Source organism: Schistocerca americana, chromosome 1, assembly GCF_021461395.2.
Source record: "Schistocerca americana isolate TAMUIC-IGC-003095 chromosome 1, iqSchAmer2.1, whole genome shotgun sequence".
NCBI classification, from domain to species: domain Eukaryota; kingdom Metazoa; phylum Arthropoda; class Insecta; order Orthoptera; family Acrididae; genus Schistocerca; species Schistocerca americana.
In genome coordinates this window covers 783,014,697-783,042,260 of record NC_060119.1, presented here as the reverse complement: position 1 = coordinate 783,042,260, position 27,564 = coordinate 783,014,697, and the positions used below count along the sequence as shown (strand labels likewise).

The window sequence follows — 27,564 nt, the reverse complement described above, 5'->3', positions numbered from 1 at the left end:
ATGTATTATAGAATGCTTTTACTTATCTTATGACTTTTATTAAGCTTCAAAAATAGCTTTGAGAATCGCGTGATTCGTGTTATCAAATTTGCGAATGTTCGTCAATTTGAGCTTCTAGCACATTACACCCAATTAACAGTTCATAGCATTGGCAGAACAAACATCTGCTTGAGGGTCTTACCACACCTTGTTTTCAGCCTGACATTCGCCTACTTGTCCTTAAGACAAACTTTGCTATTGACAACAGCCTACAATAGCTCAACATTCTCGTTTTGCAAATGAACTATAGGATAGTGTAGCTTATCAATTGTTTGAGGACTAATCAGTGCATCAACTGAAAATGCATCTGTAATGGTGTGAAACCAGTAGTGTTTCCAATAAATGACGACATACCAGCTAGAGACTTTTTTTACATTCACTGTCAATCACATCAATTCATAAGGTCTTTCTTAGTAAAAATCAGTTTGATGATTCTTAAATATTAAGAATGTACTTGTTAGCTGTGGCTGCCCTATGTACAAAACAGTATGTACAAACATTTCAGGAACACTTGCAGAGGTCTTCCTGTGGGTTTGTTGCTACTGCAGTTATTTTAAAGAAGTCAAACATTTCAATGATCACTGTTCATGATAACACTCAGGTGAAGTCCTATTAATTAATCTGAACCGAAGCTGTTTTTAATATGAAAAAACAGCTATCTTCTGTTCCTATGCTTATACGAATGCCATCTAATGCTAATTTTTAAAAAAAAATGTTTATGGATTATTAAAATACCTTTCAGGTTGCTGGCGTGGGTTTTCACTCCTCATACGTGTTAGGGCAGCTGCTGCCTCGTCCAATGCACAAGATACACTAGAAGTCAAGCGCCGCAAGACCTCCGGATCTGCTAGATGTTTCCCATCTCCTGCAGATAATTTTCCAATACCTGTACATCAAGTTAAATAAACGATCATCAGTACTTGTGTGTAGTACATGATGCAACATACAGCATTATGTAGCTTATGGAATTGGAAAGGTAAAGGAGAAATCTGTTGTCTGCATTATACAAAACCCTACCTTCTTGACTAATTTCTTATACCTGTTGTTGATCTTCTCAATTTGCTATACACTCCAATACAAAAACAATGCATTAACCTTCAATATTTTACTGCGCAACTCGCAGAAAAGAGAGTAAATGAAGGACAGTAAGATCCTGCAAATTTGAAGTTTTCACATAAGCAGTGGTAACATGCAACATACAAAGGTACATTAAAAAGGTAACACCCCTTTAAAAATGAAAATTGGTCAATTCCAAGACTGCAAAGATTTACTTTATGGGCCTAAAATTTCTGATTTTATCTGTCACTAGAAAATTATATGCCATGCTGATCAGTTCCAGTTTGATGCTTTACAATGACAAGAAGTTTAAACATCTGGAAAGATGGTAAATCAAAAGGGTTCTTCGATCAGTTCCTTGTCAGTCCTACCATTTTTTCCATCACTTAGCACTTCTCTCACCCCTGGTAGCCTTGTAAAGCACTATGGTGTCAATCACAGCTTTACTCTGACAGAGATGAACATTGTGCAATAAGTGCTACTCACATCTCCCTAAACTTGGGACAAATGCAAGGACTTATAAGCATCCTTCAACATTTTTAATTTAGCAATACTTCAGCACTATTACAAACACATCACTGTAAATTAAATTCACTTTTTTTGAGCCGATATTTGCTTAAATGATGCACACAATTAAGATCACCCCACTAGTGAGATGCAGTTTCTTTCTCTAATTATGATGGTGATTCCTCATAAAATTACTTCATGAGACACAGTGTGTGTGTTGGGGAACCATTATGGTCTATGACTTTCGAAAACAGTCCACAACGTTAGCCGACTGGTTTGCTCAAGATCCATTGCCCATAGCACATACATTCCTCCTGACTGTATCCCTAATGTGACCAAAAGTAATGAGGTTATCTGACCTCAGGAGCTAGATATTCTAATGTAGAAGTGTTAACTGATCTGCTGACAGTTCTGGTGGGATAGGATGTTGAACAGTGTCATACTGTTTGCCTCTGAATACCAAAGTAATGAAAAAGATTCATTTCATCTCCTGTAAACATTCGAAGACTATTCACTTATGAGGAATGTACAGGCTGATTCTGGATGCATTACCTAAATTGCATTTAATACACCTAAGGCCTGCCAGGGTGTTTACCAATTCCTACATCTCCACATTCTAAGATGCATGTAAATCTTGTATGGTCATGGTCCAGCAGCTAAGACATCCAATCATGGAACTCTTCATTGGGTGATCCCTACTCAGAATTATCCTTGCTCATAACTGGATTGCACAGTGGCATGTTCCTGCTACCAACCTGTGACTCCTGTGGGAAATAATCAGAGGCACCCCACAGGATGGTGACTCCACTCACAACATGCAGGTGATTCTGCAATGTCTGACTTTTTGTCCATAAAGAATTCCCAAATGATTAACTGCACTGTGGTAAAGCCAACAGATGTCAATAAGACAAACTTTGTTATGCTGAAGGGTTGATTGTGTCTAATTAGAAATCCCACTCTCAAATTAGAAGGAAGTTGCAATTATACCTACATAAATACATACATACATAGAAGTCTAATGTGTAGATGATTAACATTGTACGTAGACAAAAAAATTCTCAGCAGTACAAGCATCTTGAGCTGGAACTATGACTTACAAATTATTGTAGTTAGCACTGAAACCGTAGTGTCACCATTTTTGTTGCACTTATTGAATTTGCAGCAAGCATTTAGGCTCAGTCTTAGCTGTGATAGCTAAGTGAAAAAGTATATCTAACACATACGCAGCCATTTTACATTTGGCACACCACCAATAGAAGCGGTGTTAATAATTCTGGAGAACACATCCAGCACACACACACTTATCAGCCAGAACATTATGACCACGTACCTAATGGCTGGTATGTCCACCATCGGCATGGCCAACAGCAGCTACGCATCATGGCATGGGAGCAATGAGGCCTTGGTAGGTCACTGGAGGGAGTTGGCAACGCATCTGCGCACAGAAGTCACCTCATTCCCCAAAATTCAGCAAGGGGGGCGATGAGCTCTGATGTCACATTCAATCACATCCTAGATGTGTACGATCTGATTCGGCTCTGGACAGCTGGAGGCCAGCACATCAATTGGAACTTGCCACTGTGTTTCTCGAATATTTCCATCACACTCCTGGCCTTGCAAAATGGTGCATTATCTTGCTGAAAAATTCCACTGCTGTTGGGAAACATGATCGTCTTGAAGCAATGTACGTAGTCTGCAACCAGTATACGATACTCCTTGGCCATCATGGTGCCTTGCAAGAGCTCCACTGTATAAACAGATGCCCACATGAATGCTCCCCAGAGCATGATGGAGCCGCCACCAACTTGTCTCCATTCCACAGCACAGGTCTCAAGAAACTGTTTCCCAGGAAGACAACACATTCGCATCCTATCCTACCATTTGCATGATGAAGGTATCAGGATTCATGAGACCACGCAACACTGCCACTGTGCCGACATCCAGTGCTGATGGTCACAAGCCCATTTCAGTCGTAGTTGCCAATGACGTGGTGTTAACATTGGCACATGCATGGGTCATTGGTTGCAGAGGCCTATCTTTAGGACTGTTCGATGCACTGGGTGTTCAGACACACTTTTACTCTGCCCAGCATTCAAGTCTGACATTAGTTCTGCCACAGTTCACCATCTGTGCTGTTTCACCACCCTGCCCAGCCTGCGATGCCCAACATCTGTAGTCAGTGGTGGCCACCCAACCCCATAACGTCTGGAAGTGGTTTCATCTGGGTTTCGTCACATGTTGAAGATACTCACCACAGCCCTCCTCAAACACCCAACCAATCATGCAGTTTCCGATATGCTCGTGTTGAGCCTCCAGGTCATCTCAATCAGCCCTCAGGTAAACTTATAGATCACACCCTCTCCCTATTCTCTACAAGGACAGCACACTCAATCATACTACATGCACTATGTGTGCGTGACTGGCAGACATTGCTTGCCAGGTGACTCTGCCATCGCCTGGATGGGTTTATATCGATATTAGGTCGGTGGTGACTATGTTCGGCTGATCAGTGTACTCATCACGTACAAGATGGGATGGATTACTGGAGAACAAATCACAAAATATACGATGAAACTTGTCATGGAGAAACAGAACTTGAAAGTGGGAGTGGGTCAGCAAGAACACTGGCCATCATGTTAACCAACTGTTATCTGAAACACAAGAAAGAAAGAAACTGCAGTACACGAATCTAGGTAGAGGTGCGATCCATTTCTTAATGCGACATGGTCCGTAACCTGTGTATCTGCATAAAATTGCCGGAAGGTAACCAGGCAGATGCAAATGTGAAGAGAGCACTCATATTGTATTATTGTTCTCTAAATACTGATGTCAGAGGCAATAGCAGTGTAGATGTGGACCATCAACCTGCATTAAGAATATCTGTTTTTTTTTTTTTTTTTTTTTTTTTTTTTTTTTAAGTGCTGGCCAAATATCCCACATAAAATGTCTAAGGTTCTACATCTACATTTATACTCCGCAAGCCACCCAACGGTGTGTGGCGGAGAGCACTTTACGTGCCACTGTCATTACCTCCCTTTCCTGTTCCAGTCGCGCATGGTTCGCGGGAAGAACAGCTGTCTGAAAGCCTCCGTGCGCGCTCTAATCTCTCTAATTTTACATTTGTGATCTCCTCGGGAGGTATAAGTAGGGGGAAGCAATACATTAGATACCTCACCCAGAAACGCACCCTCTCGAAACCTGGCGAGCAAGCTACACCGCGATGCAGAGCGCCTCTCTTGTAGAGTCTGCCAATTGAGTTTGTTAAACATCTCCGTAACGCTATCACGGTTACCAAATAACCCTGTGACGAAACGCGTCGCTCTTCTTTGGATCTTCTCTGTCTCCTCCGTCAACCCGATCTGGTACGGATCCCACACTGATGAGCAATACTCAAGTATAGGTCGAACGAGTGTTTTGTAAGCCACCTCCTTTGTTGATGGACTACATTTTCTAAGGACTCTCCCAATGAATCTCAACCTGGTACCCACCTTACCAACAATTAATTTTATATGATCATTCCACTTCAAATCGTTCCGCGTGCATACTCCCAGATATTTTACAGAAGTTACTGCTACCAGTGTTTGTTCCGCTATCATATAATCATACAATAAAGGATCCTTCTTTCTATGTATTCACAATACATTACATTTGTCTATGTTAAGGGTCAGTTACCATACCCTGCACTAAGTGCCTATCCGTTGCAGATCTTCCTGCATTTCGCTACAATTTTCTATTGCTGCAACTTCTCTGTATACTACAGCATCATCCGCGAAAAGCCGCATGGAACTTCCGACACTATCTACTAGATCATTTATATATATTGTGAAAAGCAATAGTCCCATAACACTCCCCTGTGGCACGCCAGAGGTTACTTTAACGTCTGTAGACGTCTCTCCAGTGATAACAACATGCTGTGTTCTGTTTGCTAAAAACTCTTCAATCCAGCCACACAGCTGGTCTGATATTCCGTAGGCTCTTACTTTGTTTATCAGGCGACAGCGCGGAACTGTATCGAACGCCTTCCGGAAGTCAAGAAAAATAGCATCTACCTGGGAGACTGTATCTAATATTTTCTGAATCTCATGAACAAATAAAGCGAGTTGGGTCTCACACGATCGCTGTTTCCGGAATCCATGTTGATTCGTACATAGTAGATTCTGGGTTTCCAAAAACAACATGATACTCAAGCAAAAAACATGTTCTAAAATTCTACAACAGATCGACGTCAGAGATATAGGTCTATAGTTTTGCGCATCTGCTCGACGACCCTTCTTGAAGATTGGGACTACCTGTGCTCTTTTCCAATCATTTGGAACCTTCCGCTCCTCTAGAGACTTGCGGTACACGGCTGTTAGAAGGGGGAAAGTTCTTTCGCGCACTCTGTGTAGAATCGAATTGGTATCCTGTCAGGTCCAGTGGACTTTCCTCTGTTGAGTGATTCCAGTTGCTTTTCTATTCCTTGGACACTTATTTCGATGTCAGCCATTTTTTCGTTTGTGCGAGGATTTAGAGAAGGAACTGCAGTGCGGTCTTCCTCTGTGAAACAGCTTTGGAAAAAGGTGTTTAGTATTTCAGCTTTACGCGTGTCATCCTCTGTTTCAATGCCTTCATCATCCCGGAGTGTCTGGATATGCTGTTTTGAGCCCCTTACTGATTTAACGTAAGACCAGAACTTCCTAGGATTTTCTGTAAAGTCGGTACATAGAATTTTACTTTCGAATTCACTGAACGTTTCACGCATAGCCCTCCTTATGCTAACTTTGACATCGTTTAGCTTCTGTTTGTCTGAGAGGTTTTGGCTGCATTTAAACTTGGAGTGAAGCTCTCTTTGCTTTCGCAGTAGTTTCCTAACTTTGTTGTTGTACCACGGTGGGTTTTTCCCATCCCTCACAGTTTTACTCGGCACGTACCTGTCTAAAACGCATTTTACGATTGCCTTAAACTTTTTCCATAAACACTCAACATTGTCAGTGTCGGAACAGAAATTTTCGTTTTGACCTGTTAGGTAGTCTGAAATCTGCCTTCTATTACTCTTGCTAAACAGATAAACCTTCCTCCCTTTTTTTATATTCCTATTAACTTCCATATTCAGGGATGCTGCAACGGCCTTATGATCACTGATTCCCTGTTCTGCACATACAGAGTCGAAAAGTTTGGGTCTGTTTGTTATCAGTAGGTCCAAGATGTTATCTCGACGAGTCGGTTCTCCGTTTAATTGCTCGAGGTAATTTTCAGATAGTGCACTCAGTATAATGTCACTCGATGCTCTGTCCCTACCACCCATCCTAAACATCTGAGTGTCCCAGTCTATATCTGGTAAATTGAAATCTCCATCTAAGACTATAACATGCTGAGAAAATTTATGTGAAATGTATTCCAAATTTTCTCTCAGTTGTTCTGCCACTAATGCTGCTGAGTCGGGAGGTCGGTAAAAGGAGCCAATTATTAACCTAGCTCGGTTGTTGAGTGTAACCTCCACCCATAATAATTCACAGGAACTATCCACTTCTACTTCACTACAGGATAAACTACTACTAACAGCGACAAAACTCCACCACCGGTTGCATGCAATCTATCCTTTCTAAACACAGTCTGTACGTTTGTAAAAATTTTGGAAGAATTTATCTCTGGCTTCAGCCAGCTTTCTGTACCTACAATGATTTCAGCTTCGGTGCTTTCTATCAGCGCTTGAAGTTCCGGTACTTTACCAACGCAGCTTCGACAGTTTACAATTACAATACCGATTGCTGCTTGGTCCCCGCATGTCCTGACTTTGCCCCGCGCCCTTTGAGGCTGTTGCCCTTTCTGTACTTGCCCAAGGCCATCTAACCTAAAAAACCGCCCAGCCCACGCCACACAACCCCTGCTACCCGTGTAGCCGCTTGTTGCGTGTAGTGGACTCCTGACCTATCCAGCGGAACCCGAAACCCGACCACCCTATGGCGCAAGTCGAGGAATCTGCAGCCCACACGGTCGCAGAACCGTCTCAGCCTCTGATTCAGACCCTCCACTCGGATCTGTAGCAAAGGTCCGCAGTCAGTCCTGTCGACGATGCTGCAGATGGTGAGCTCTGCTTTCATCCCACTAGCGAGACTGGCAGTCTTCACCAAATCAGATAGCCGCCGGAAGCCAGAGAAGATTTCCTCCGATCCATAGTGACACACATCATTGGTGCCGACATGAGCGACCACCTGCAGATGGGTGCACCCTGTACCCTTCATGGCATCCGGAAGGGCCCTTTCCACATCTGGAATGACTCCCCCGGTATGCACACGGAGTGCACATTGGTTTTCTTCCACTCTCTTGCTGCCATATCCCTAAGGGGACCCATTACGCGCCTGACGTTGGAGCTCCCAACTACCAGTAAGCACACCCTCTGCGACCGCCCGGATCTTGCAGACTGAGGGGCAACCTCTGGAACAGGACAAGCAGCCATGTCAGGCCGAAGATCAGTATCAGCCTGAGACAGAGCCTGAAACTGGTTCGTCAGACAAACTAGAGAGGCCTTCCGTTCAGCCCTCCGGAATGTCTTTTGCCCCCTGCCACACCTTGAGATGACCTCGCACTCTACCACAGGTGAGGGATCAGCCTCAATGCGGGCAGTATCTGGGGCAACCACAGTCGTAGTCCGATCGGGGGATGCGTGGGACGAGCTGGCCGTCCCCGACAAACCCCCATCCGGACCCCCACAATGATACCCATTGGCAACAGCCTCAAGCTGTGTGACTGAAGCCAACACTGCCTGAAGCTAGGAGCGAAGGGATGCCAACTCAGCCTGCATCCGAACACAGTAGTTGCGAGCACAAAGGAATTTAAACAGATGAAGCTTCAAGCACATCAAAGGTTAGGTATAGTTGCACTTAAATAAGCCAGTTGGAGTACACGGTGAATCAATAGGCATTTGAATAGGGGCAGTGCCATTGTTCAACAATGTTGACAGAAATGGGTGTGTCAACAAAGAAGTGGTTGACCTAGAGACAACAGAACATGAGGACTGTGCAATCAGAGACTCACTCTGAGCCCCAGGTTAATAATGATCACCAACCAGACGTGCAACTGGTGCTTCAGTTGCTATAAGGGCCATTAAAATGCAGCTCACAGAAAGGGGGCTGAGCTTACAGTGCTAACTGCCACTGACCTCTGTACACCAACAAGCCTTTTGCAGTGGTGTCTGGCACATTCAGCCTGGAATCTCATTGACTAGCACAGAATTGCATTCAGTGATGAGTCACACTTCGAATTTAGACCCAATGACCAGCTAAGATGTGTTGGGAGATGCCCCGGACAGTGGTGGGATACTAACATGACTGTCACTGTCACTTGGCCTGACAACCAGGGGAGATGGTCTGGGTTGCCGTTTCATTTCATAGTAGGACCTCTTTGGTTGTCATCTAAGGCACCCTTACAGTACAGTTACAGTGGTTTGTCAATGATATTCTACACCCTGTTTTGTTGCCCTTCATGGCAAGCCATCCAAGGCCTAAATTTCAGCAAGATGATGTCTTCATGCACATGGCACATTTCATGCTTGCCAAACCCTATCCTGATCTCTTCCCATTTGAGAATGTTTGGAGCACTGTGGGCAGGGACCCCCAACCAGTTCGGGATTTTGACTATCTAAAATGGCAATGGTACAAAATTTGGCATGATATCCCTCAGGAGGGAGCCAACAACTGTATCGATACCAAGGCAAATAACTGCTTACATAAGGGACAGAGGTGGACTAATGCGTTATTGACTTGCCCAATTTGTGAAGCTCTTTCTCTTGAATAAATCATCCAATTTTTCTGAAGTTGAAATCACTTGTTTGTCTACATATGGACATCACACCAACCAATTTCCACCCTTTGTCAGTCAATATAAATGGAACACAATGAAATAACAATTTCTGCCTGGGAGGAAGTTTTCTTTGTGTGTTCAAAGTGAGGCCCATTAGTGGGCAAACAACATTGAACTGTTGACCACACTACGGTTGTCAGTGTTGGCAATGTGATAGCTGCACAAGAAGCCTTGATGGTTTCTTGTGGTTTTACCAGTGTACTTGGCTTCTGTTGATAAACTTCATTTCTAAAGGTCCCCCATACGTAGAAGTCAAGAGGTGTAAGGCCTGGAGACCATGGTGGGTACTCAGCAGCTCCTCTACAACCTATTCAATATCCAGGTAGACTTTCATCCAAGTAGACTCCAACATCTGTGTGCTAGTGAGACAGAGCACAATCTCCTTATAGGTGAAGTCTTTATTTCCAAACACCTCTCAGGTGGCAGGTAAAATTGATGTTTGCAGCATATGAAGATACACTTCACCAGTTAAGGTACTTTCAAAGAAGAATAGGTCAATTAAACGACAATTTCCATGCAGTTGTGGCTGTTTACATCACCATTCAGTTTGAACTGCACCTTGTCAGAACAGATAACCATTCCTGCATACCTTCAAACCACTTTTAGAACTCCATCCTTCGATTCGAGTCGTCCTCATCCATAGTGTGCAGCAATCTTGAAATGTGCACTTTCTTCAGAACTCATCTTACACTTGCTCAGCTTATCCCACTTTCACAGACACCCTGCTTCACATATTTTTGAGGTGACCTAGTAAAATGTTCCAATAGAGGAGCACTGGAAGCTGGTGCTTGTTGATCTTTTTGGTTGGTTAGATCTTTCCTTATGCACAGTCCGAACAGTACAGTCGGCTTCAAATTTATCCCAAATACTATAAATTACTGGACATGTTGATGGTGGAGTTTCATAACACATTACGCCATTGCTGATGTACCGCCAGCTTTTTTTCGTACATCCAATATCACAACAATATGGCCTTGCGTTGCTCAAATAATCATCTTACTTCATTCATTGTTACCTTGTCATCTGCTGGAAACTGTGCACCAAGATCTGTTGATAAAAACATTGGACTCTCCCACTGTGCAAAACTGCTACAATGTCATTGTGTTCCAAAGATATTAACTATCAAAGATTATCTACTTTTTTTGGACTCACTCCCCCCCCCCCCCCCCCCCTCTCTCTCTCTCTCTCTCTCTCTCTCTCTCTCTCTCTCTCTCTCTCTCTCAACTGGCAACCTCAATAAACAATACGTGGCATGTACCTACTGTTGCCACCAGTTACCTCTATCAATTTGTTAACTTGGGTTCAATATAATTAATGCACCAACAGTATACTTTTCAATCAGTTATCGGTGAGCATCCCAGTTACTGTTCAATGCATCTGAACACGAACTGACCATTATCACTAACAAAATTTCCTTTGGTTATGAGCCAACAGCACCATTTTCTTGCAACATCTTGCTACTGTTCTGTACCCGAAGAGTGTAAAGATTAAATAAAAACAGCTTTTATGAATTTTGGGCTATGTCTCTCCTCAGAGACCAATAACAGGTCCTGGACAGGTATGTCTCCTTAAAGCTCCTCAAGGGAGAAAGAACACAGCATAGAGCAGGATTTCTCCAACTGTGCTCAGCGGAACTAACATAGGGAATAAGTGCTCCATGAAAAACTATTAATAACATGGGATTTTTTCTCTCCGGCATTTTGACCAAACTAATTGGTGTTTTAAATTTTGTTAAGGTTATCATGATTTGTATTTAGTATGCTAGGCTCTGTACTTGGAAAGTTACAGTGGCACTGTGTAAATAGTACATGTGGTACGGAGTTTAATGTATAAACTCTTCGTAACCACTTTATACATGCACTTTTTCTGCGGCGAAGTAAAGAACCTATTACGTACTTGCTTTAGGCTGGGGAAGGCCTGGAGATAACAGGAAGCTTTAAAATGGATTTTTTATGTATAAAATAATACAGATTTAAAAACAAAATATTAAATTGATAAACATTTCCAGAAGCAAATGTGGACTGTACACTATTTACTTATTACAAAATGCAGATTAAAGCTGAAGTAACTGCAGTACAGTCAGCAATTAGAGAGATGAGAACTGAACAAATTGACAGTTTCAAAGAGTGTATTATGCATCAATTAACTGCTGGAGTATAAACACAGAAGAGGAATGAGTAGCTTTAAGACAAACTAGTTAAGATAACAGAGGAAAAATCTAGGCAAGAAAAAGCCTGGCAGGAATCCTTGGCTAACTAAGAATTTTGAGTATGTGACAAGCATGAAAGCTGTCCATCTAGTGAGATGGATATATAAGACATGTGAAATACTGTCGGACAATAATTCCAGTACCATCTAAGGCATGTGCTTATAGTTGTATCACTGAACCATCAGTTTCATACACAAAATACTAACACAAACAGCCAGAAAAAAATGCGACACCCTAAAGGATAAGGTCACATTACTAACAAGCGAGGCGACAGGTAGTTCATCATCATAAGAATATACGATAAATTCATACCAAATTAAACACACGTCACAGTAAAGTATGCCTGTACAGTTACATCAATACACAGTGTATCCCCTTTTGGCAGCAATGCAGACGTGTATTCTCTCACACAAACTATCATAAAGGTTTCGATTGACGCCATATGACAGACTGTCCGCAAACATCTCACACCTTTTGTTTAATTCGGCACTGATTCTTGCAGTCTCTAGAGAATAAGTAAGTTCCCACTTCATCATGTGTTGTGTGTTCAATTGGGGAGCAATCTGATGATCCTGCTGGCCAGGACAGTTGGACAGCACACAGAGAACATTGTGTCACAGCATCCATATGTTGATATGCACTGTCCTGCTGAAAAAGCACATGGAGAACAATGTGTGGGATGTCTCTGATGTTGTTTACTTTACTCTGCAGTAATACCAAATGTGACAGTTTTAACTGATGTACACACACACACACACACACACACACACACACCATGAAGCCTGGAACGGAGCCTGTCCGTCTTGGGTGAATGAACTCTGGAATAGACCACTAACCTAGTCTAGGTTGGACACATGTACCTCCAAAAATCACATAATGGAGTCTACTCTAATCACAGAAGAAAATGAAGCATTATTCCACACCCCCAATTGACTTTTTCATTACACTAGGGTAGCTGTGCTTAATGGTGTCAGTCGTTTGCTGGTCAGAGACACATGTTCTCAGTTCTGCTGCAAGCACATGGTTTCCAATGGCCCCTGGTTACACAGCAGGTGCAACATGTGCCCCAATTTTGACCCTGGATGATGTTCAGTTGGCCACCGTCGCACACACAATGCGTCGATACTGACGTGTGCGTTGTCTGCGCATCCAGAATCTGGTTGACAGGTGTGGGAATGTGCAAACCACTGCTGAAAGCAGCAATGCATCACTGATACAAAGTGCCCAACATGTGCAGCGATCTGTTGATATGACCAGCTGGCTTCCCACAGGACCACAATGCAATCTTGTTCAAGTGGCTGAAGTAGTTCAATGGAAGTGTATCCTCATTGACAGAGGATGGTTGTATCCTAAAATGAATTATTTCAAACATGTTTACCTTTTAACTTAGCACAGTTACCGTTTGCAGACTCAAAACAGATGGTGCACATAGTGGCACCCTGCATGACATCTGACTGCTATTGACTGACGAATGAAACACTAACGCTACAACTCTTAATATGCACATATTACACCCTGGTGCCACTGAACAGTCCTTATAAGTGTTGCATTTTTTTTTATTGTTTTTTTTATTTACTATCCTGGCAGTGTAGATTTACACAACAATGGCAGGCTTCGTGTGTTCCTCCATTTCTTTGGAAACCTTACTGATCTTTCCCCATAGATAAGTAAGGGTTCCAAAGAAATGGGGGAGCACATGAAGCAGTATTAACTCTAGCCTTAACCTTACAAGACAGGTTCAGAAAAGGCAAACCCACATTATAGCATTTGTGCATTTAGAAAAATGCCTTTGACAGGACAAGGGGGGTTCCCAAAAGAAAACAACTTCTTTTCAACTTATTTTTTTCACACTTAAAGTTTCAAAGCATTGTTCAATTTTTCTTTGCCTTAGCAAAATCAGCAAAATGCTTTTCTTTCGTTTTTTCACTCTAGGAAACAACATGTCACAAGGGGCAAGGTCGGGTGATTACAGAGGGGAGGGGCAGTTAAGGAACAAGAGTCATTTTGGGACTCTGCACTGAACTCCAAGTCACTCCTGACAGCCCCACAATTTCTTCAATGGTCCACCATTGATCGTCATTCACTGAAGCAATGTTTTCAACATCTTCATGTGTTCAGGCCATGGAACGATGGCCAAAATGAGGTTTATCTTCAACTGACATTTCACTCTTTTCGAAACAGGAAAACCACTCCAACACAGTTTTCCCCATAGCATCACCCTTGTGTGATTTTTTTAACGCGAGTGGCTGTTCCACTTTTTCCAAGCAAAAAGCAGAATTTCACTGCCACACACTGTTCATGGAAATCAGCCATTGCAAAATTAGTCCTAACTTCCTTCTGCAACGGCACTCTGCTTACTGTGTGTGGAATATTCACTCTGCGCACTCCTAGTTGCAAAATGCAGTACTTTAAAAGCTCTGCCTACCAAAAAATTAGTTCCGTTTCTTTTGGGTACCCTCTCATACTGGCTAAAATACAGTACCTGGAACTAAACATGGGGCAATGTCAATAACTGACCTGGTGAGCCAGTAGCTTTGTGAAACTACAGTTTAATGCTTGCAACAAAGTAGAAACAACAAACAGTCCCTGCGAGTTTCCATGAACAGTATAATTTTTAAACTTTAACAGTTGTCTGATGATGAACCTGTTGGTCCAAAACCACTTATGGCACTATTTGTTTACAGTAAATAGTATTAACAGTTGCTGGGTACTGCTTTTACTTCGTTTTAGGAATTAACCTGTGTTGCCTGAAACTATTACAGAAATGAGACTGCAGTTTTAAAAGTCTAACTACATGAAACATAATAATGGCATTGGTAATTTATATGTCCAAGAATCATTTTACAATGAATATGATTTACACACAGAAAACATACGTCACATATACAGACATATTAACATACGGTTAAAGAGGAAAGGAAAGGTGGTCAGATACAGCCTTTCCAAAGGGACCATCCCAGCATTTCCCTGACGTGATTAAGAAAAACTGCAGGAAACCTGAATCAGAATGGCCTGACAGACCATGAACTTAGTACATTTAACACACTGACCTCAGATTTGGGAAGACTATGTCATATAGTTATGCCCAACACATGATTCCCTCCTGTTTATACATACTACGAACAAGTTGGCTTAATGACATGAATAATATTTGAAAATGATAGTTTTCTACTTAGCATGTAAAGAAAACGTGGGTGCATTTTCTATTTCAGAAGAAGGCCTTTCAGCTAAAAGCTTAAAATGTGTAGCAGTCTTCTTGTTATGCTTGTCTGCAACCTAACATCTCATCTGTATGGTGAACAGTAACCTATCAATTTCAAATACTGTTGTTTCATCCTGAACGTTCCACTGTTTAACATGAAGAGTAATTATATACTGTTTATTTAGTTTAGGCAGTAGCTGAATAGGATTGCAGCTGACACTCGCCATCCCTCCAATGTGATTCAATCTGTACATGGAAAATAGTGCAGGAAACCAAGGAGAAATGAGGAAAGGGGATTAAAGTGCAGGGAGAGGAAATAAAATACTTTACACTTTCTCCACAACATTATACCTGTCAGAAATAGCAAAAAAAAAAACTGCAATGTCATTCAGACTGAATGTACAGTGTCTTGATGAACAGAAGCTTTAAATATGGTGCTATAGAGGAAAGCTGAAGATAATTTGACTATCATCTGTGAACATCATACAAAGCATGTATTGCCATTTCGATGTATGTTATTAAGATCAGACACTTTCAGTGCAGCCTCAATAGGCTAGGCTTAAGAATGAACCAGCTGGTTCATAACTAGTTGCCAAACATATGTGCTGCAACTATAAAATTGTTAAACACTTCACGAAATAGTATGAGGTATTACTAGTATTAATGCTGCTGCTAAAACGCAGCAATAATTTAAAAATTAATGCAAAAGTAAAGAAATCTTGAAGTCTTGGTTAAGCAATTTTTTTGATCACACTGATACAGAAATTTAAGGACTGAAAAGTAAATGCCAAGATTTTCACATCCCTTTTCACTGTACATTGATTGTCACAAAATAAAAACATGACAGTTTCTTTTCAACTATCACATACAAGAAAATAACTAATATGATTGAGTCAAAACTGAACCTCAGGGTAAAATAAAGTGCTCATAATTGCACTTTTATTAAAACAGTGTTCTCAGGTGTCTATGTGGATTGAATCTATTTTGAAGAATGGTCACAGTAAGACATTTGAAGGCCTTTATCATGGAAGTAAGGTTGTATTAGGATAGCTACCATTTTATACTTCCATAAAATGGCTTTACTGGTATTAAGTGATGGTTCTGAACAAAACAGCACACTTTTGTTCATTAGGCACAGAAATCTGGTTAGTTATTGGTGTCCAATTTTCAGAGTACCTTGATTTAGGAGTTCACTTTTATTTCATAACATCAGAAAAAGTTTGTTTCAAGGCATTATCATCTAAGGCAGCTGTGACAAGATCAGTATAGGTCAGAAGCCTTAATTAATGAAACACCAATAATTTCAAAACAATATCCTTTACCTATAAGAAATTACTATGAAATCTATAACACATTACATAACAAATTTCCAATTCAACACTATACAAACGCTCCAACTACATTAATATGTTAACTGAATCTCCAAAGATCAGAGCATTAGAGGAACTGGGGGACGTAAAAGTATGAAGACACTGAATTCATTGCCTCAAATTAAACTGATCCATTCATTTTTTGAACTGCTTTGATGAAGCTGCTCTGAGTGCCAAGTGAGAGTCCTATCTATGCCTTTCAAAAGAATACCACTTCTCCATACCTCATTCTATCCAGTAACCTCAAAATCTAAAAATCAGAGATAAACGTCTGAGTTGTTTTCCTCCTGTAGTATATCACTAATCTTATATACGAAATCCACAGTCTTAAGCCTCAGTTGGTAACATCTGTCTCTCAGGCAGGTATCATCACTCTCAATGTATTGTTGACAGACGTGCATTGTTACTTGGATCTGATATTTAAGCTACGCTTCATTCGTGAGTTGAACTTGCTACTGTGTGGACGTCATTGTTTCATTTCCATGACATTCACTATAGTGGACATTCTTTGAAAAATTTGGTCATCTTAGTCTCCCAGACGGATGTTACCGTAAACACCAATTTTTCACATTACCAACTAAGGGTTAACTCACCACCTACCATATAGCAGGTATGCAGCATCTCTTTCTTTGTAACAAGCACAGTAATTATAGCACACATGTACAAGACTGTGTGTTCATGACTACACACCTTGTTACCACCAAAGGAGTCAAAGCCACACTATTCATAAATATATCAATGGACAAGACGGGTAAACCCTACTGTGCCTGTAGACAAGAGTGTGTGGATGTTGGCAATGCTTCATAGTACTAAGCTGGAAGCAACCAATTCAAGTTTCATACGGTGTAGCCAATTACTAGTTGTTAACCAGTCTCCTTCTATATGCCCGAAAACACCTTTTTTATTATAAAGGCAATTTTTGTTATTGGCATACAAAGCCTTTTTGCACTACTTCTTGTAGTTAGCAATATATCTGAAATACAAGATCTTGTATGTGGTGACACAGATCTGAAATCTTTGATGTGTTGGAAAGTTTTGTTACTAGTTGGCAATCAGAAACCATTCACTAAGTGATGAAAAGTATCCGGACAACCCCAACAACATATATTTCTCGTATTACGTGCATTGTGCTGCCACCTACTGCCAGGTACTCCATATCAGTGACCTCAGTAGTCATCAGACATTGTGAGGGAGCAGAATGGGGCGCTCCGCAGAACTCACGGACATAGAACGTGGTCAGGCGATTGGGTGTTACTTGTATCATAAACCTGTACACGAGATATCCACACTCCTGAACATCCCTAGGTCCACTGTTTCCGATGTGATAGTGAATTGGAAAGGTGGAGGGACGCTTACAGCACAAAAGTGCTACAGGCCGATCTCGTCTGTTGACTGACAGAGACTGCCGACAGTTTAAGAGGGTCTTAATGTGCCCAGGCAGACCTCTATCTAGACCATCACCCAAGATTCCAAACTGCATCAGGATCCACTGCAGGTACTATGACAGTTAAGTGGGAGGTAAGAAAACTTTGATTTCATGGACGAATGGCTTCTCATAAGCCATAGATCATGCCGGTAAACGCCAAACGACACCTCGCTTGGTGTAAGGAGCATAAACATTGGACAAATGACCAGTGAAAAAACATTGTGTGGAGTGATGAATCACAGTACACAATGAGGAGACCCGATGGCTGGGTGTGGGTGTGGTGAATGCTCAATGAACATCGTGTGCCAGCATGTCTAGGGCCAATAGTAAAATTCGGAGGTGGTGGTAGTGGCATGATGTGGTCGTGTTTTCCACACAAGGGGGCTTGCACCCCGTTTTGTGTGGCACTACCACAATGTAGGCCTACACTGATGTTTTAAGCACCTTCTTGCTTCCCAGTGTTGAAGAGCAATTCAGGGATGGCGATTGCATCTTTCAACATGATTGAGCACCTGTTCGTAACGCACTACCTGTGGCTGCATGGTTACACGACAACAACATCCCTGTAATTGACTGACCTGCACAGTGTCCTGATCTGAATCCTACACAGCACCTTTGGGATGTTTTGGAACCCCGACTTAGAGTCAGGCATCACCAACAGACATTGATACCTCTCCTCAGTGCAGCACTCCTTGAAGAATGGGCTGTCATTCCCCAAGAAAACTTCCAGCACCTGATTGAACGTATGCCTGTGAGAGTGCAAGCTGTCATCAAGGCTAAGGGCGGGCCAACATCATATTGAATTCCAACATTACTGATGGGTGCACTGAGAACTTTTAAGTCGTTTTCAGTCAGGTGTCCTAATACTTTTGATCACATAGTGTAATTACACAAACTTTATGTCCAATGGTCTGTAGTATAACTTGCGGTTTATGCTAAATTGTAGATGTTAGCCTTATCTGGCACAAGTGAACAAGCCTTCTTACCAGATGATATGACCTGGCTGACCTAAAAGTTCCACTCCTCTACATTAGAAACTTACACTTATTTGATTCCACAACCGAAAATACATCATGCTATCATTATCACATTCACAACAGATCAAGAGCAGGTGCTCCCATTTTTGAATTGCTAATAATCCCTCCAAATGGTGGTTACTGAAATATGGACTGCGATAGCACATGGGCAGCCGAATAATACGAACAACTATCTAAATTCTATATTGAAACACCAAACTTCACACCAAGCGCCCTGTTTTTATTATATGTGAACACAAATTATTTACTTGACATACCCGCTGCTTCAAGAAGAGCTTCGAGCCGTGCTTGAGTTTCTGGGTCCACAGATGGCTCTATTGTCTCTTCAGGAGACAGGAACTTTGAGGTTTCCAAGCGTGTCTCTTCGTCCAACTCCGCTTGATCGATAACAAACGATTCAACCTGCAAGGCACAGAATAACAAAGTTAGACTGTTAACATAGATGACAAAAGATACAAGTAGCTTCAAAAATTCGAAAACAAAAACAAAATCATGACCAAGTAAAAGGCAACATAGAATAATACGTTCCATAAACAGTTGTTTGTGTGTGTGTGTGTGTGTGTGTGTGTGCGTGTGTGTGTGCGTGTGTGTGTGTGTGTGTGTGTGTGTGTGTGTATACAAAGATGATGTGACTTACCAAACGAAAGTGCTGGCAGATTGATAGACACACAAACACACCCACAAAATTCAAGCTTTCGCAACCAATGGTTATGGTTACTTCATCAGGAAAGAGGGAAGGAGAGGGAAAGACGAAAGGATGTGGGTTTTAAGGGAGAGGGGAAGGAGTCATTCCAATCCCGGGAGTGGAAAGACTTACCTTAGGGGGAAAAAAAGGACAAGTACACACACACACACACACACACAGATATATATATATATATATATATATATATATATATATATATATATATATATATATATATCCGCACAGACACAGACACAAAACAGACATTTGTAAAGGCAAAGAGTTTGAGGTATCGGTCGAGGTGGAAGTACAGAGGCAAAGATGTTGTTGAATGACAGGTGAGGTATGAGCGGTGGCAACTTGAAATTAGCGGAGGTTGAGGCCTGGTGGGTAACGAGAAGAGAGGATATACTGAAGGGTAATTTCCCATCCCCGGAGTTCTGACAGGTTGGTGTTAGTGGGAAGTATCCAGATAACCCGGACGGTGTAACACTGTGCCAAGATGTGCTGGCTGTGCACCAAGGCGTGTTTAGCCACAGGGTGATACTCATTACTAACTTCCAAATGTCAGTCAGTAATAAAAGTGTGTAAGTTGGATGTATTTATTCATCGCATGCAACTTCTGCAGGTTTTTTTGAGTAACTAAACACAACTCAAATATTTTACTAGCAAAGCTTGAAGCATATGTACACTTCTACAAAAGTGTGTAGTTAATAAATCTTAATAGGATTATTCTACAGACCAGTTTTAGCTCTGGAGAACAGTTCAAAAACAATCCCTTACCATCTTCCCAAAAATCAACATGAAATGGCCACAGACTTTAAACCTGTACACCTAATTAGTGGCAATGCAATCTGAACATTTTTATTTTATACTCAGATTTAGCAAACAATTTACTGTGATCTCCATGGAAGAGGACTATCAGCTCAATTTTGTCAAGGATGACAGATTCTCAGAAGTCTCATTTAAGAAGGCATTCTAAACACTCACAAGCAGTGTTGCAAAGTTATTCACAGAAAACCTCGAAAGGAATGCATGGATTGAGAGGCAAGTGTGCTTCCAATTACACATTACATACTTCACGACTAAACTGGATCATGCAAGAGCAAGGACCACACTAATTATGGTCAGTGGACCAATCACTCTCAAAATACAGTGAAAAATATTTAATTAGAAGAGATTCACAGTGTCTAGACTTATTCATGAAAATAAGGTATACCACATTTTGAAGAACATTAGAAAATTTATAATGATTAGTATACATGCAAAATGTGTGTGATGAAAATACAAAAACAGTTCAAGAACACAGTTGCTCAGTTGACAGTGGAGAGATGCACGTCATGAATTTTAGTAAAGTAAGAGCATATCAATCAGTGAAGCCAATTTTCAGAGTCATTAAAATAAAATGAAGGTGAGCAAGACATATGGCTAAGCAAACAGATGGTACATGGAGCAACATAGTTCTTTGCTTAATTCAAAGATATAAAAGATGAGTCAATGAAATGACATCAAAAAATACGCAGGAGCACAAAAAGTCAGCAGGGTGTGATGTGGTTGATGCATATGCATGAGAGAGAGTTTTTTTTACGGGTAAGACAGGATAACTACAAACGACACATTGAACACCAAAATGTGGGACAAAATTAAGTCTCAAATGTGACAGGACTCTTGATGCAACTGATCTTGTAAATCTGAAATAAGTAGCTAACTAAGACAAGTGATGAAAGTATAAACAATTTATTTTGATAATGTGACATATTGAAAAACATTAAAACAATACAACAAAACACAACCAGCTACAATAGTCCCCTTTTTACAAAAATTAAAAAATAAAATAAAAACTATCTACCAACCACACACACACACACACACACGATGGTTACTGTATTAAATACATGCAAAAGCTGCAAAATTTGTGGATAAATTAAGAGTCACTGAAGGGAGTTTTAGTTCTATTATCTCCGTAATAATGTGGCACATCAGAATTACAAGCAAATAGTGACTTCCTATTTGCTACAGAATTTATACTCATGTACAGTTCCAACAATCATACACTGTGTACACAAATTTCACCCAATGTCAACATTGCTTTCAACAGATCTCACTTGACAACCCTTAACCATCATCATCTCATTGACAATAGACACCAGGATACTCAATTTGAAGAAATTTCTTTACTGACATCACATTCAATTACAAAATACTTTCTGTGAGGTAGGAACCTTTTATGCACTGGTTCTAGTCATCTTACTTAGTTGCAAAAACATCTTAAAATTTCTAAAAAGGAAGAATACCAAAGAGGGGATGTGATCTGTGCGTGAACAGATAACGTAAATGACACATGAGATAGTTGTGTATCACAAGTACACACAAAGCCAACAAACATCTCGAACATTTAATTGTAATAGGAAAATGATTTTTAATAGTAGGAAAAGAAAGAGAAGGAAAAGTAGTTAGAGAACATAGACAGGAGAAAAGAATTAAATTAGAAGTTGCCCAGTATAATATTGTAAACAATACAATTTATTCATTGCTTACACTTGATTTAATAACCATAAAAGGTTTGTTGGCTGAAGAGTTCAAGGCAACAATAGGTTTCTGATAGGTTATTTAATGTCAAAACATTTCAAAGCCAGATTTTAAACTGCAGTACACGCAAGAACAGAAGTGAAGAGGACTCTGACCATAATTTACTGATCACAAATGGACTTGAAAAGTGAAGAAATTGCTGTGAGGCAGGAAACTAAGGAAATGTGACCTAGATAAACTGAATGAATCATTGGTTGTTGAGAGTTTCAAAGGGAGCATAAGATGACTGACAAATATGAGCAGTAAGGAATATGATCTAAGAGAACAACTTTGTGAAATAAAATGATGAAGACAGCAAAAGATAAAATACAGAGAAAGACAATGCCAGTAGACTGTGGATAATGCACACAATATTGAATTTCATTGACAAAAGGAGGAAATACACTGAGGAGACAAAAGTCATGGGATACCTCCTAATATTGTGTCTGACATCCTTTTGTCCAGCATAATGCACCAACAACTTCATGTGGCATGGACTCACCAAGTCATTTGAAGTCCCCTGCAGAAATACAGAGCCATGTTGCCTCTATAGCCATCCATAATTGCAAAAGTGTTGCCTGTGCAGTATTCTGTGCATGAGCTGACCTCTCCATTATGTTCCATAAATATTCATGGGATTCATGGCAGGTCATCTGGATGGCTAAATCATTTGCTTGAATTGTCCAGAATGTTCTTCAAACCAATCATGAAAACTGTGACCCAGGTGACACAGCACATTGTCATCTGTAGAAATTCCATCATGGTCTGGGGACGTGAAGTCTACTAATGGCTGCAAATTGTCTCCAAGTAGCTGAACAATGATCGGTTTTATTGGACCACAGAAAAGTCCATTCCATGTAAACACAGTCCACATCATTATGGAGCCACCATCACCTTGCACAGTGCTTTGTTGACAATTTGGGTCCATGGCTTTGTGGGGTCTGCACTACACTAACTCCACCATCACCTCTTACCAACTGAAACTGGGACTCATCTGAACAGGTCAAGGATATCCTGTCATCTGGGGGCCAACCAATATGGTCACGAGCCCAGGAGAGGCACTGCAGGTGATGCTGTGCTGTCAGCAAAAGCAATCTTCTTGGTCAGCTGCTGCCATAGCCCATTAGCACCAAACTTTGTCGCACTGTCCTAACATATGTTCATTGTACGTCCCACATTGATTTCTGCAGTTATTTCACACAGTGCTGTTTCTCTGTTAGCACTGAGCAAGTGCCACTGCTCTTGGTTGTTAAGTCAAGGTCATCAGCCACCGTGTTGTCCATTGTGAAAAGTAATGCCTGAAATGTGGTATTCTCACACACTACTGACACTGTATCTCTGAATACTGAATTCCCCAACGATTTCCGAAATCTAATGTCCCATGCACTTAGTTCCAACTACCATTCCTTGTTCAAAGTCTGTTAATCCATATAGTGCAGCCATAATCGTGTTGGAAACCCTTCCACAAGATTCACCTGAATACAAATGACAGCTCCACCAATTAACTGCCCTTTTATAACTTGGATACATGATACTACTGGCACCTGTGTATGTGTGTATCACTATCCCATGACTTACCACCTCAATGCATAACAATGGAGCATGAAGAATGTAACAGTTCAGATTACAAGGCACACTGGCACTGACAAGTGGGTCATTCCATGTCAAGTGGACCAAGTTTCTAAAACTAATGAAATTTTATGGGGAAGTACCACAACGTCTCGAATGGTTATGTACAATGTTTTGGCTCGACACCATCTGTGGTTTCATTTCTGTGTCCTCTCGTAGATCGGATAACCTTCATGAAAGGTACTATTAGCCAACAATCCCCTGATTTTGTATACTCTAACAACTCTCTATGCTCAAAAAGAATTTTGAATAAATTTGGTGACAATTTTATGATTTCAAAAGTGGCAGAAAATCCACTGTGCATTGTGGAGAGACCATCTTTAACCAGCCATAAAACACAATTTTATAGAGAGATTCATCCAAGAATTGGTAATATGACACTTAGCCATACTGTATTCTTGTGCTTCTTGTACAACAGCCTCTGTCCTTCTCTACCAAAATATATGCACCTGCAAAGCTGATACTGTTTTGGGTGCCAAATTTTCAGTAATTTTCTCAAATGCACGTTCTTTAATCTTTATCTTGCTATTCTTTAAGCTTTGGAATCTATTTAGTTTAATAGTGTAACTTTTTTACCTATGCTTGCTTATGGCTGAAGAACACTACTCGAAGTTGTTACTTTTCACACAGTGTATATGTTCGAACATGCGTAAACAGAAAGTAAAATCGATGACCGCTGCTTTTATGTCAGTCAAAATACAACAGCAGTTATGTGGAAATCAACTTCCACACAATAAGCTGCAATAAATGAAATTCCATGCCAAGTTATGGCTGAAATTACCATCAAAACTTTTCATAAATTCATCACTGAAGAAATTTCATACAACATTATTTAAGACCATACAAAACACTGTTGAATATGGTGCCAAGGCATTGTTAGGACTTTAAGAGGATTTGGTGCACCCAAAAAGCTTATCTTTCAATTCAAAAGCTATATAGATAAATTTTAGACCCACACCTATTTGTGAAAAGAACCAAAAGGTGACTGATGCTTTCTTCTTGTTTGTGGTCAAGATGACAATGTCATAATCCTTCACCATTTTATTTTGGTAAAAGCTTAAGCCAGTGTAAGAAATGTCACTGTTGGACAAAGAGCTTTTAAAACTTCAATCTGGACTTGACTTTCCAGACAATGCCCACATTTGTTCATACCATAACACCATACTGATAAAATTTCAATTTCTGTAAAATACTTGCTGTAAACCATGTGTGAAATAAGTTAAGAATTGTTTACATCCAACTGATATTTCACATGTTGAAACTGTTGATTAATAAACTTCCAAGCCTGGCTAGAAGCTTTGTCCCAGATGCAGCCAAGAATCTGCTCTCGAGCAACTGCAGCCCCTGGATGAGCAAGAGTCAATATGGAAGCAGTTGACATTTGTTACACAATGAACACTTCATTGTGATTCAAAGGGTTAAATATGACGAAGTTCAGAAAGCACAGGATTCCATCACCAAGACAAGACTACAGCAGCAGCTCAACTGATGAAGAAAAACCACTGGTGAAGCAACTGGACATTTTCATTAATGAACTAAAAATTAAAGCGCATCATTCAAGCCAGGGTATACAACGAACAGCAAAAGAATCACGTATTTCTGTGAGAATGGTGACTCAAGCTATGAAAAGGGTTCTTCATAGATGATGAATTTCTCAGCTGTGCCCAAGCAAAAATGATAACACAGCAGCAAGAGAGGACGACAAAGAAGATTATTAGCAGAAACGACTCCTACTTAGTAACTTGAAAGAAATGTTCATAGTTAATAGTAAGCAAAATGGCTGTGAACTGGTTTTCTCAAAATTTTGAGAACTCAGGTCAAAATGGTGCATTACAGTTGGTGTTGCTGGTACACTCTCAGTTTGTGTATGTGTAATACATCAAAATGCCAAACTTGAAGATGGCTGCAACATCTATCAAAGATGACAACACTGTGTGTCATTTGGAATCAAAATACTGCTTGCTGCTACACTGAACAATGTTCTAGTAAACAAGCACTGATAGCTTATTTGGTAGATATTTCCAGCAAATAATATCCAGAAGAAATTATAGAATACAAACAGTGGGTTCATAGAAACAGGGATACTCTATACAGACATGTCATGCAACTGTAGAAGAGTATACAGGACCTGGTTCTAAAAACTGATGTTCTGAAAAGCTGCTATTTCGTTTCAAAAGACCAAACATCATATCTAAGGCACCTGAAAGAAAATTGGAGCTGGAGAAATTACTTTTTTGATAGATTTTGCTGAGAAGTATTCATTTGTCAAGCAAGGTGCTGTTCAAGAATTTACTGACAGAAAAGACAAGCCACATTGTGTCCCTTTGTGGTTTAATTTGGTAGAAAAGAACTACTGAATATAAGCGTCTATATTATTAGTGACTGCCTTGCCACAATAACACTGCAGCTCATGCATTCATACTGTGGCTTATTAAATATTTGAGGATAATGATAGGGGAAATCAAGCACATTCACTTCTTTGATCATGGATCTGCTGCCCATTATAAGAATTCTATCCATTCATGTCTGTATACTTGTATGAAAAAGAATATGGCCTATCTGCTGAGTATAATTTCTTTGGAAACAGCCATGGAAAAATCTACTTGTGATGAAACTGGAGGAACAGCTAAAAGACTGGCAGCTCAATCTAGTTTGCAGTGTTTTTAAGGAGCACGAAACTGAATAAATCAAGTTTGCTCAGAAAAAAAGGTATGCCAAAGGCCACACAACTTTTGGAACAAGAGAAAAATCACCCAGATCAAGCCTATTGATTTAAACAAGACCAGAAATCAGTGTTTCGAATGGTGTTGCAGCACTCATAATTAATGCCATTGAGGAAGTTCCCACTGCTCCAACTACAGCTTTACAGCCCAGGCAGTATGTTGCTTGTATGCATGTCAATGCTTGGTGGGTGGGAAATACATTTAACATTTCATTAGAACGCAAAGATGCCTTGGTCAACACTATGCATCTCCAAGGGCCAGTCAAATGAAAACCGAAAATCCATCATAACTGGGCCACAGAATGGTTCAATTCAAAATTAATCACCGCATCCAATAAGTTATTTATGACATTGGGAAATGACAGGATAAATTCCTGTTTCATAAAAAGTGATTAGCCACTGAAGGATTAACAACTACACCCATTTTTGCACTTCCTCATCTGACTGAAAACAACATCTACAGTTTCTTCAGGCCACCTTAGATGTGAAAAATCCCATGCTGAACAATCCAGGCTGTATGACAGACGTCGCAGGCTTTCCTAACCAAATCGCTGAAATGTAGCCTTCATTTGATTTGCACTTTAGGTGCAGGCATCATGATGCAACAGGGTGATTCCATCTGACAGCATTTCTGGGAATTTTGACTATGCTGCACTAAAGCTTCTGCAAAGCATCTTCATGGCTCTGTGCACTGATTGTGGTTCCACGCTCGAGGAACTACATGAGCAAAGGGCCCCTGCAGTCAAAAAGAAGGTCATCACAACCTTTCGAGCCAAATGGCACACAGCAAACCCAACAGCAGCAACATCCCACACCTCCCTCACCAAAGAACTCTGAAACCAATCACACAAGTGCCTGTAAGGTCATGATGACCTCCTGTTTCAACTGCAGAAGTCCTCTGCTCATCGAGTTCCTTGAGTGTGGAACCACAATCAATTCACAGTATTATGAAGATACTTTGCAGAAACTGTGATGGGCTATAAGGTCAAAATGCCCTCAAGAATGCTGTTTGATGGAATCATCCTCCTGCACGATCACGTCCGCCTCCACATTGCCAATTGGACAAAGGCTACGTTTCAGCGAACTGGTTGTGAAACACTAACATCCTCCATACAACCAAGATCACTGATTTTCACACCTTTGGCAACCTGAAGAAAAACATGATGGATGTCAGTTTCAGTTGGGGAAGGAAATGCAAGGATGGATGCGGTTGTGGCTATGTCAGCAGCCAACTATGGAACAGGAATTGATCGTCTCCTCTTACAGCGCGATGAA

The 27,564-nt window shown here is 40.7% G+C and overlaps 1 protein-coding gene across 1 annotated transcript in view; it reads right to left on the bottom strand.

The window, feature by feature from the left end:
* The window catches only part of LOC124594193 (ankyrin repeat domain-containing protein 17), a 256,867-nt gene that overhangs the window by 216,225 nt on the left and 13,078 nt on the right, over positions 1 to 27,564 (bottom strand). The window contains exons 2-3 of the mRNA XM_047132555.1: positions 18,943 to 19,087; positions 775 to 925 (exon numbers count right to left, since the gene is read on the bottom strand). Coding sequence (XP_046988511.1) covers positions 775 to 925; positions 18,943 to 19,087 — 296 coding nt within the window. The remainder of the gene's footprint in view (positions 1 to 774; positions 926 to 18,942; positions 19,088 to 27,564) is intronic.